Source organism: Monoraphidium neglectum (assembly GCF_000611645.1).
Source record: "Monoraphidium neglectum strain SAG 48.87 unplaced genomic scaffold scaffold00259, whole genome shotgun sequence".
Lineage (NCBI taxonomy): Eukaryota > Viridiplantae > Chlorophyta > Chlorophyceae > Sphaeropleales > Selenastraceae > Monoraphidium > Monoraphidium neglectum.
The window spans coordinates 1-10,000 of record NW_014013369.1 but is presented as its reverse complement, the minus strand read 5'-3'; the positions used below and the strand labels follow the sequence as shown (position 1 = coordinate 10,000).

Here is a 10,000-nt window from a genome sequence, read left to right as displayed (position 1 = left end):
CGGGCAGCGGCGCCAGCAGCAGTCGCAGCGGGGGCGGCCCTGAGCCGCAGGCGCCGGCGCACGCCAGCGCCGCGGCGGCGGCGGCCGGCGCGGCCGCAGCGCCGCTCGCGCCTGTGGGCAAAGGACAGGTCCTGGGGTCTTGCATCGGCACGACCGCAGCACTGGGTGTCCTGGCTTTCATAATACGTGCCTACGCCGCCCAGAGCGCGTCCAGTGTGCTAGGGACGGACCCAGACCTGCTTGCCCGCCTGCTGCAGCTGCCGCCGGGCCTCGGGTCGGCGGAAGACGTGGCCGTCATGCTGGCCGCCGCCGCCGCCGTCACAGGGGCGCGGTTGTTGCTGCTGGAGAGGTGGGACGACCTGCGGGCCGCGACCGACCGGTCGAACCGGCAGGTGCTCGCGCCCCTGAACTGGGGGGATGTGGCGGTTGTGGCCCTGCTGTCGGGGACGTCCGAGGAGCTGCTGTTCCGGGGCGCCCTGATTCCCGCCAGCTTCCCTGACTGGCGCGGCGTGCTGCTGTCGGCGGCGCTGTTCGGGGCGCTGCACAACAGCGGCGGCCGGAACGCGGCCTTCGCGGCGTGGGCGGGTGCAGTGGGGGCGCTGTACGGCGCGGCCTACCTCTACACAGAAAACATCTGGGTGGCTGCGGGCGCCCATTGCCTCGCTAACTTTGCGTCAGCTGCCATTTGGATCGGCCAAAACGGCGGGGTCGGGCGCATCAGCAGCGACACGGGCGCCAAGGGCTGATGCTGCATGTCGTTTCGACGCCGACTTTAGTGCGCGTTTGTGGGTCAAAAATGATTGTGTCTGTGTGTGTGTGTTGACATATGCAACACACTCATTCACACTGCAGTTATACAAGTTTGCCTAAATGTTCGTGAATTTACAATGGCATCCAGCGCGATTTTTCGCACGACAGGAAGCAGGGGCAAAGCAACTTGCAAAGCTGGCATTGTAGCATGACAGTGAAGGGTTGGGGCTGGCAGCGGGGCGGCAGTGGGAAGATGCGCTAGTGGCGGGAGGGGGGATGGCGGGAGCAGTGCAGAAGGAAGCCTGCTGCATGAGTCAAAGTCCTCCCTGCAGTGCGCACGTACCAACTGGAGTGCGCTTCCAGGGATGAAGAAAGCGTGAGCATGAAAGCTAACAGACTGAGCGCCTATCAAATAGGGTGACCCGTGGCAAAGTGACGACGGGCGCGCGAGTTCGGGCCATCCATGCAACACCGCCCAGCCGATGCCGACGAGTAAAATGAAAGGGGCTTGAATGTACAACAGCGCGCAACATCGCAGCCCTTGGCGCGTTCCGACGATCCCCAGGGCCACCGATTGTGGCCTGCGCGCCAACACGTGCCCCTTTGTGAGCCGACATCGTGCGGCGTCAATGCCCGCACACTGACGGCAAAGCTCTGCCGCCCTCCTGCCAAAGACGAAGCGTGTCGCAGCGTCGCCCAAGCGGTGATGGAAACGCACATGGTCCTCCCGCTGGCCCTTGCAAAGAAAGCACAACTGCCTTGCGCTGATGCCGCAGATGCATCATTGGGGCGAAGGACAGGCGCACGGCCTCATCTGAAGAGCCGCACAGGCGTGGATGGCGCCTTTTTGGGCCTGGTGGGTGGCGGGGAGCCCACACCCCCTAGAGCGACCATGCCCGCTCCAGCAGCCTGCTGCGGCGAGCCAAATGGCACCGTGGCCATGTTCTGCTGCCACTGCTGCTGCTGCTGCTGCTGCTGCTGCTGCTGCTGCTGCTGCTGCTGCTGCTGCTGCTGCTGCTGCTGCTGTGGCGTTGGTGAGTGCCACTGCTGCCACAGCTGCTGCTGGGGCGGGGGCCGCTGAGGCCGAGATGGGCTGCTGAAATGCGCTGAATGTGCTGCTGGTGCGTCCTCACCGCCATCAGGCTGCAGCAAATCCCGCTGCTGCTGCTGCGTCTGCTGGTGACGCGGCGGCAGCCGCTGTTGCTGCAGCTGCTCGAACTGTTGAGGCCACCCCTCTGACATTTCCGCGTCGGCGTGTGACTGTGAAAGCTGTGCAGGCTGCTGCACCTGGGTCTGCACTGGGTGGTGTTGAGGCAGCGGCGGCGCAGCGTGCCCTGGCTGCTGCTGCTGCTGCTGCTGCTGCGGCTGGCCCGACATAGCTGCCGGCGAATCACCTCCGCTCATGCCGCTGAAGCTTAACCGCCGCACAGGTGCGTCGCTTGAGAGCTGCGGTTGGTGCGACGATGTTGTCGACTTGCTGTGAGCACGCGGTTGGTGACCTACAAACAGCTCATCACGGCTCACCGCAGAAAGGCCATGTGTCGTCACCGCCTCATTCCACTGCAAAACTTTGCATCGTTGCACACTCACGTCAAAATGGCCAGGAGGTGGACGGCCCTTGCGCGGCGCGGGGGGCGGCGCCAGCGGCACCGCGTCGAACGTCAACAGCGGGCCACGCGGGGTGGCAAAGCAACCGTCTACCTGCTCCAAATTTTTGAGGGATGCGTGAGGGCAAGGGCGCCTTGTGCTCGCGGAGATGTCACCATGACCTGACCAGATCATGCCATGTGCAGGAGTCTCGCCATGTACAAGACTCGAGTGGAGATAGCAGCTGTCAATATGTCACAGGGCGCTCGCAGGTACGCTGAAGCGGTCCCCGTGAGCGCGTGGACGCACCATCTGTTGTGGCTGCGGCGTGACGCCCCTCGCCGAAGTGCTAACATCGCTCGAATAGCCTTCGCTGTCCTCCGTGGGTTCGGCCATGCCAGTCAACGCGGTGTCCGGGCTTGCTGAGGGCGTGAGCGCCTCAAACAGCGTCGAGCATGGTGATGAAAGGCGTGAATGTTTGCATATCATACCGTACTGTGTTTGTGGGTATCGAGCTCGAGTGCAACACAGTGCAAGCGGGCCGTCGGGCGAGTACAAGGGGTGGCTTCAGCACAACTTGCCAGCGTCGACACAATCATCAGTTCTGTCTGTGTGATTTTGGTCAAGAGCGTGATCAACACAGGCTGGACAATATCGAGTGGCTTCAGAGACACCATCTTTGGGCAGTGATGTGGAAATCCTGAACACCCTGTAGAGCGGCTTAGTCGCTGCATGCCCTGAAAACCGAAGATCTTCGTCTGCTTGACGGTGGGGCGCCAACATCGAACCCCAACGCTGCCGCTGTTACAGGGGTCGTGAATATGTTGTGGAGTGTCTGAGGCGCTGGTGGTGATGGAGGTGTCAGACAGCTGCTGGAGTGCGAGGTGCAATGTCAACGCCACCATTGAGTACCTGCAGGGGGCGAGGCAGGTGCGGCACCGGGCCCCCTACAGTCAAAAGATGACCTACTGCCCAACAGAAAGCGGGCGGAGTTAGCAGGCGACGTAGTTTTGGTTGATCATTCGGCTGCGCAACACTGGACACTCTCAAGCATCCAGCAGCGGTGCATTTCTCCCCAATACACTGTTTCATCAGAACCAGGAGTGATCTGGCCCACATGGATGTTGGGGTGTGCGCGCCGCAACAAAGCACTGGATGCACTCACAGGCAGCATGCCAGCAAGGGCCAACCTACCGCGCTGTAGTGAATGGCGACGATTGTACCTGGCAGGCAATACGGGCATAGTGAGTTGTGCACAGCAAGGGGCAGCCACATGCAGTGCGTGCAGAGATGGGATTATGAAACATCTTCCAGATGCACAGCCGGGATGATCAAACATCGTGCGGCGCTCCCAAACCATGAAACTAAGTACCACGACAGAGAGAGCACCTGCCACGCCCGCTTGCTATATATTAGCCTGTGCTCAAGCACCGCAAGGGCAAAGTTGTGACTGAGACCGCGTCATCCGGCTGTCACATGCACTTTATGGAGCGCACTGGCTGGGCTCGCACCCAACGCCTCTGAAGCAAGAGGGTCAGGCGCACGGGCAATTGCATTCTGCAAGTGCTCCTGTCCGTGCAGCCTCTCCGCTGGGCGTTCGCGTTCGAGAAGCGCGTGGTAACCGCCAGGCCCGCCGGCGAACGCGTCTGGTCCACACCGAAATAGCGTCACTGCCTTGACGGCATGGCTGGGATTATTTCACAACACTCCTCGTTTACTGGTGTGCCCACAGCATGTCTCTACTGGCTATGATTTGAAAACGCAAAGCGGACAAGATCAACGTTTACATGCACAGCACCTCTGGGCACACCAGCAGAGACTAAAGCTTGACCGCCGTAACGTGTTGCATCACCTGGGAATTGAGGGGCGTCAGAGAGGCTGGCCGCAACCGCAGACACCGAACAAAGAGCAGTGTGGAAAGCAGGAGTGTGCACAAGGTCGGAGGTTTTGTCTGTATGCACAAGGTATCCCTGACCGCGCCTGTTCCATTTTACCCTTCCAACCACCAAAGCGCCTGGGCGGTATGCACGATGCCTGCCCACCAGTAGCACCACAGCTCGAGCAGGGGTCAACGCAGTACGGTATTTGATGTGCAACAAGAAAGCACGTACAAAATACGATTGTGAAGCGCATGTGGCGAATGATGTGCAATGCTGTGCACCACCCTGTGGTTGTGAACTCTTCAGTCGTTTGTTGGTCGCTTCTCGCACCCGCACCGCGAACTTCTGCCGCGTACGGACGCCCCCGCAGCCTGGGCCACGCAACCACAGCGCTCCGTTCAGCACCCAGGTCGACCCTGAAAACTCGTCAAAACTTAAAAGGTGTCAAAGCCTATGCATGCGCATGGACCTTCGCACAGAAACTTTCAACGCGCCCTGTTGCAAACTGGAGGGAGGTCATCGGGTGAGCTTGCCATACGTCGCGGAACGCCGTATATAACGCTGTAGGGTTGTTGATGATAGGCCTTGCAAGGGCCGCCCCAGCAGCGCGAGAGCATCCCTCACACGATCCTGGCCCGCTTTGGTCTTAGGTACGGTAATCTGCTCGCCACCGCCTCCTTTCACCGGAGACACCCTACACATACATAATCTTTCATGGCGAACGTATTCGGGGATGTTGTGGCAGCGCCTCAAAGGTGCGTCGTGACGCCAGCCACTCGGCGGTGGTGGCGAGGTTCGCCCCTCAACTTCCTCAGTTCCAGGGGTGCTTTCGGTCCACACGAGGCGCACAAGCTGCGCTGCACCCTCTCTGCGCTGTAACTGCACTGGTCTGAGAGCCGGCAGTGCGCAGGGCGTCTGGGATGATCCATCTGCCCTGCGCAAACCACCCTCGCAACGTAGCTCGTGCAGGACTGCACAGCAGGGATCGCCGTGCCCTCCCACGCCCCAATGCACCTGCCTCTGCCACTCGCAGCCTCATGTGGGCACTGTACGGCGCCGCCCAGCTTACAACGTGCCAGCAGATTGAGGGCAATCATGGACCATGGGCCTTGCATTCGCGCAACGGCTCCGGCAGCTATCGCGGGGACTCCACGCAGAGCCACGTCAGCTGGGACGACGGAGTGGCCGCGGCGCCCGAGGCGCCCCCGCTCGCGGCGGCCGCAGCGGCCCTGGCGCCTGGACCTGCCGCCGGCACGTCTCCGGGCAGTGGCGAGGGCCAAGGCGTTGACGTGCGCGTGAGCATCGTGTGCGGCGGCCTGCCCGGTGTCCTGCTCCTCCCGCAAATGCGCGTCCTCGTCAGCGTCGGCGCCCGCGGCCTGCGGGAGGTGTCGCCGACGGAGTTCGAGCGGCTTGGCGGGAAGGGCGCCGCCAAGAAATGGCGCCAGACGATCCAGCTGCAAAGCGGTAGGGGCTCCGGCCGACACCCGCATTGGATAATTTGACGAGTTGTGCATGCGGCACGAATCAAGCCAGCAGCGCACGGCACACACTCTGCACCGCAAATTTGTGAGCAGTGTTGCGCTCCGTTTTGCATCCGGGATTCGCCCCTTCGTAGCGCGCGCGCCCAACCGCGCCGCACGTGCCCCTGTCATGCCCTCCCGCAGGCAAGGGGTCGATCGGGGAGTGGCTAGCCAGCCATGGCTTTGACGCGCCCACGCGCATCAAGCTGCCCCAGAATGCCGACGACGAGCGCGCGGCCAGCGCGGAGGTTGGGTCCTACGCCGGCGCTGCGCCTGGAGACTTCTGCCAGCAGCCGGACCAGCTGCCATTGCCCCTCCACATCAGCCCAGTAAGGCAGCAGAAGCAGCAGCAGAAGCAGCAGCAGAAGCAGCAGGTGCTGCTGCCGCCGCCGCTGCCGCGCATGCAGCTGCCGCCCTCAGACCTGCGGCGCCTCCCCGGCGACGGCAGCCACGAGGTCGCAGCGATGGCGGACCACCTCGCCGGTCTCGCGCCGCCGCCCCCGCGCCTGCTGCGCGCCGCCGCGCCGCCCTCCGTCGCCGGCCGCCCGCTGGACCTGCCCGCGCTCTTCCGCGCCGTCGTCGCGCACGGCGGCGCGGGGGCGGCCACGGCGGACGGGCGGTGGCCGGAGATCCTGGAGTCGCTGGGCCTGGCGCGGGGGCTGGCGGAGGGGTCCGCAGAGATGGCGCGGGCCTGCAAGGCCGCGCATGCCGCTTACCAAGGCATCCTCCTGCGGTTTGAGCGGATGCTGGATCCTGACGCCTGGCTCTTCCTCACAGGCCGCCCGGTGAGCTGCGAGGCCCGTCATGAGGCAAGCTGTGCGTGGGGTGTGGCAGACGCCGCCGCCGCCGCCGCCCTGAGTTTGGGAGCCTGCTGCGGCAACGGTGGTGGGCGGAAGCGTGCCCATGTCCGTGACGCAGGTGGATCGGCGGCCACTATTTACTAAAACCCCTTGTCAATGGTACACGCATCGCACCCCGCCGCAGTCGCCTGTGCTGGGTGCACCGACGGCACACCTCAAACCCGTGCTGCCGCGCGGCGAGTACAGCGGCTGCTGCCCTCTCCCTTTCAGCGGCCCCAGCGCTGCCGCCGCGGCCCCCGCCGCCGACGACGACGGCTGCTCGCCGTTCGGCGTGGCGCAAGGCGGGAGCTGGGCGCCCGCGCCGGCCGCGGACGCCCGCGAGCCGGCGCCGTGGTTGTGGCCGGCCGCAAGCGCCGGCGCTCCTGCCGCGTCCGGCGGGGACACGGCACCCTGGCTGGACCTGGCAGAGCGGCCGGCCAAGCGCCGGCTTGTGAACGGTGGAGCGGACGATCCACTGCCGTTGTCGGGATCACAGCGCTCCTCGACAAGTTTCCAGGCAATTTCACTCGAGCCGCTTGCCACCGGCCCATCCAGCTCCAACCTGCCGCCCCTGCGCGCGCCCCCGGCGCTGGTCAACCCGGCGGGCGCCCGGGACGCGACCGACGCGGCCGCGCGGTCGCAAGGGCCGCCTGACGTGGCGGCGCCGTCGCAGCGGCCGCCCGGCGGTGATTCAGAATCGCGGCCGCAGCGGGCGTCCGGCGTCGGCGGCTCGGCGGCTGCGAGCGTCCCGGACGAGCGGGTGCAGGGGCTCGGAGCCACGGCGTCTGCTGGCCTGGACGGGCTGGGGGACTTGGACGAGCTGCTGAATCAGCTTGAGAGTATAGACGTCTCAGATCTGGCCCTGGACGGCCTGATCCACGGCGATCTGCAGCCGCTCGCCAGCGGCGACGTCACGCAGAAGCTGCACGACCGCGGCAACGGGGCGGTGCAGGAGCGGCGCCAGGCGTGAGGGCATAAGGAACGGGGCGCCGCCGCTGCTCGTGTGGGGTCCGAGTAAAGGCGGCGCCGCTCGGCTGCCTGGGCGGCTAGCGCCCTTAAGTTCAAGTGCATTGGCGAGATGCCTGGGGGGATGGTCAGCCCCGCGTTGCCCCAGCACCGCGGAGGCCAGGGGGAGAGGGCGCACGACTCGTGCCGCTTGCGTTCGGGCTTACTTGCTGCGACTGGAAAACACCCAGATGGCTGCCGCTCGCCCTTCCCGCCGAACTGAGTATCCTTTCATCGCTTTTTTTCCGGGGTTCCTTGGGCACACAATTGCCAAAATTGATAAGGACGGCTTGTTTGACAAGAGTTTGGGCCTGGGACGACCGCGGCACAGCCTCAGAAAAATGGGCTTGTGCCAACCATCTACTGCAACTGCCAAGATTGTTGATACTGGAGCCCTTTTTCCATCAGTCGCATTCAATTTTCCTTTTTCTGCCTCTGTTTATCAGCTGGGAGCCGGACTGTGTTTGCTCAGCACGCCGCTCTGCTTGCGCTGACCTGCCTACCGTTGACCGTTGTGCTGCGGAGCGCAACGCATCAAGTGGCGCCGACTGCTGGCGCACACCAACGCTTCGGCCAGTCCATGGCAGCTGTACCATAGGCTGCTCAGCTCAACCCCCTGTACTGCCAACACAGCAGAACAGGTTAGTACTCGCTTACCTCTGTCGTTCACCTGGCGCACCTCAGCAACGAGTTTCTCTTCCCCATCCTAAGGATGGCTGCTGCGGTTGCAAGGACTGCTTGTGAATTGTTTCAGAAAGAACCTCATGGTGTTGGTGTTGAATGCCTTTGTCAAGTTCACCTCAGTACGTTCTGTCGTTTCTGCATCTGGTAAATTGATTTTGCAATTCTCACTGAGAATTGCAGGACAGCTGGCCTCACTGTGTGATATACAGTGGAGGTGACCATAATCCAGCGGACGGTGGGGTGCCCCGGTGGGCCAGACCCTCCTGTGCATCTTCGTACACATCAGGATGATCTGGCACAGGCGCCGCAGCCCTGGTCCCCTTTGGCTTGCGTTCTAGCAGAGGTCAACAGTGGTCAACCCCCACGCCACTGGACGCAGGCTGCATGGGGCTGACAGGACAGGGGTCTGCATCAGGTATGTCTGAAGTGATGCATGCGCAATTTCAGTCTGATCTCTCAGCTTTGGGGGCGCGTGTTGATGTCGCTGTACTGTACCATAAGCCACTGGTGCGAGGCACGCACGTCGCAGTGACCTGTGTCGGGTGTCCTGGTAGAATGCAAAGCTGCTGGCCCTGCCATCGAGCGCACTTTCTGCAGGCACCTGCCTGTCACTCTGTGCGTGCAGCATTCAGTTTCACCTTTTGCAGTTCGTCTCGGCTCTCTACACTCTAGATCGATCTGCTCATCTTGGAGCACAATAGCAATTACTTCGTGTCAGTAGTACAATACAATACAAAGTACCATAAGGCTGCCTTCACAAGCGGGCAGGTGACTGAGGAGTGCAGCGGCTCGTCGATGGAGCAGCACGAGCAGCAACAACCCCTTTCTGCCGGTCAGGGATCGGCAGAAATATCAGATATAGCTCCTAAGAAAGGCTGGGCCACCATCTTGAAGGGCGCCGCGGGGACAGCCACCAGCGTCGAGCCCGGGGCGCCCTCCGCAGCCAAGGCAAACGTGGACAAGGAACTCGGAAGCATTGCGAGCGCAAAGGCCACCCTCAGCGCGGCTGCTCTTGGCGAAAGTGCTGTCGTCGGATGCGGCAAGGCCCCGTACACCAGCCAACAGATCACGGAGAAGCAGGATATCAAAGATCCCAGCGATCATGGCGGCTCTGAGACCGGCACAGCCTCGGGCGCGGCAGGCACCAGCAGCGGTAGGGACGGAATCGGCGGCGGTGGCGGCGCAATTGACGTGGCTGGCGAAGGCGGCAGCGACGGCCCCAATGGCGACTCCAAGGAGACTCCAAAACAGTCCAAGCCCGCCTGGAAGAAGGTAAGACTTGATTTTGGGCATGTCGGCTGGACAAGTTGACCGGTCAATCACGCATGCGCCACTAGTCACCAGCGCGGTGCGGCATTGCTCTTGCGGGACACGCGCGACGCGGGTTGACACAACCACTATCGCATACCATCGCTTGCGGTCGCCTGCATGCCGCGGCTGCCTGAACCCCGGGCGCCCCCAGGACCTGAAAAGGGAGCAACCCCCTCCACGCCGCCCGCAGCCGGCCGCCGAGGGCCCGGCCGCTCTGGGCACCGCCGCCGCCGCCTGGCCGACCCTTGGGGACTCCAAGGACGCCCCTAAGAAGAAAAAGGAGACGAGCGGCAGCGGCGGCGACGGCGGCAGCGGCGGCGAGCCCGGCGGCGGGAGCCCTGGGAGGCCCCCAAGGGTGCGTGGTGGTGTGTGGGGGTGGGAGGGGGAGGGTCTGGAGGAGTGACGGGCCGCCCTGCAACAAGCA

The 10,000-nt window shown here is 63.5% G+C and overlaps 4 protein-coding genes across 4 annotated transcripts in view; 3 read left to right on the top strand and 1 right to left on the bottom strand.

Moving 5' to 3' along the window:
* Nucleotides 1-746, top strand: part of MNEG_2321 (hypothetical protein) — a gene marked incomplete at both ends in the record, with an annotated part of 3,878 nt that extends 3,132 nt beyond the window's left edge. The window contains one exon of the mRNA XM_014049201.1: nucleotides 1-746. This exon is cut by the window's left edge and continues 264 nt beyond it. Coding sequence (XP_013904655.1) covers nucleotides 1-746 — 746 coding nt within the window.
* Nucleotides 747-1,560: 814 nt separating this feature from the next.
* On the bottom strand, nucleotides 1,561-2,127 carry MNEG_2320 (hypothetical protein; the record flags this gene model as incomplete). Its single annotated transcript, XM_014049200.1, has 1 exon — nucleotides 1,561-2,127. The coding sequence occupies one exon, from the start codon at nucleotides 2,125-2,127 to the stop codon at nucleotides 1,561-1,563; it is 567 nt and encodes a 188-aa protein (XP_013904654.1).
* Nucleotides 2,128-5,560: 3,433 nt separating this feature from the next.
* Nucleotides 5,561-7,546, top strand: MNEG_2319 (hypothetical protein; the record flags this gene model as incomplete). The annotated part of the gene is made up of 3 exons (XM_014049199.1): nucleotides 5,561-5,681; nucleotides 5,882-6,522; nucleotides 6,722-7,546. 3 exons carry the CDS (start codon nucleotides 5,561-5,563, stop codon nucleotides 7,544-7,546), a joined length of 1,587 nt encoding a protein of 528 aa, XP_013904653.1.
* Nucleotides 7,547-9,060: 1,514 nt separating this feature from the next.
* Nucleotides 9,061-9,537, top strand: MNEG_2318 (hypothetical protein; the record flags this gene model as incomplete). The annotated part of the gene is made up of 1 exon (XM_014049198.1): nucleotides 9,061-9,537. A coding segment is annotated over one exon (477 nt), but the record flags the coding sequence as incomplete, so codon positions are not given.
* Between the last annotated feature and the right edge of the window lie 463 nt (nucleotides 9,538-10,000).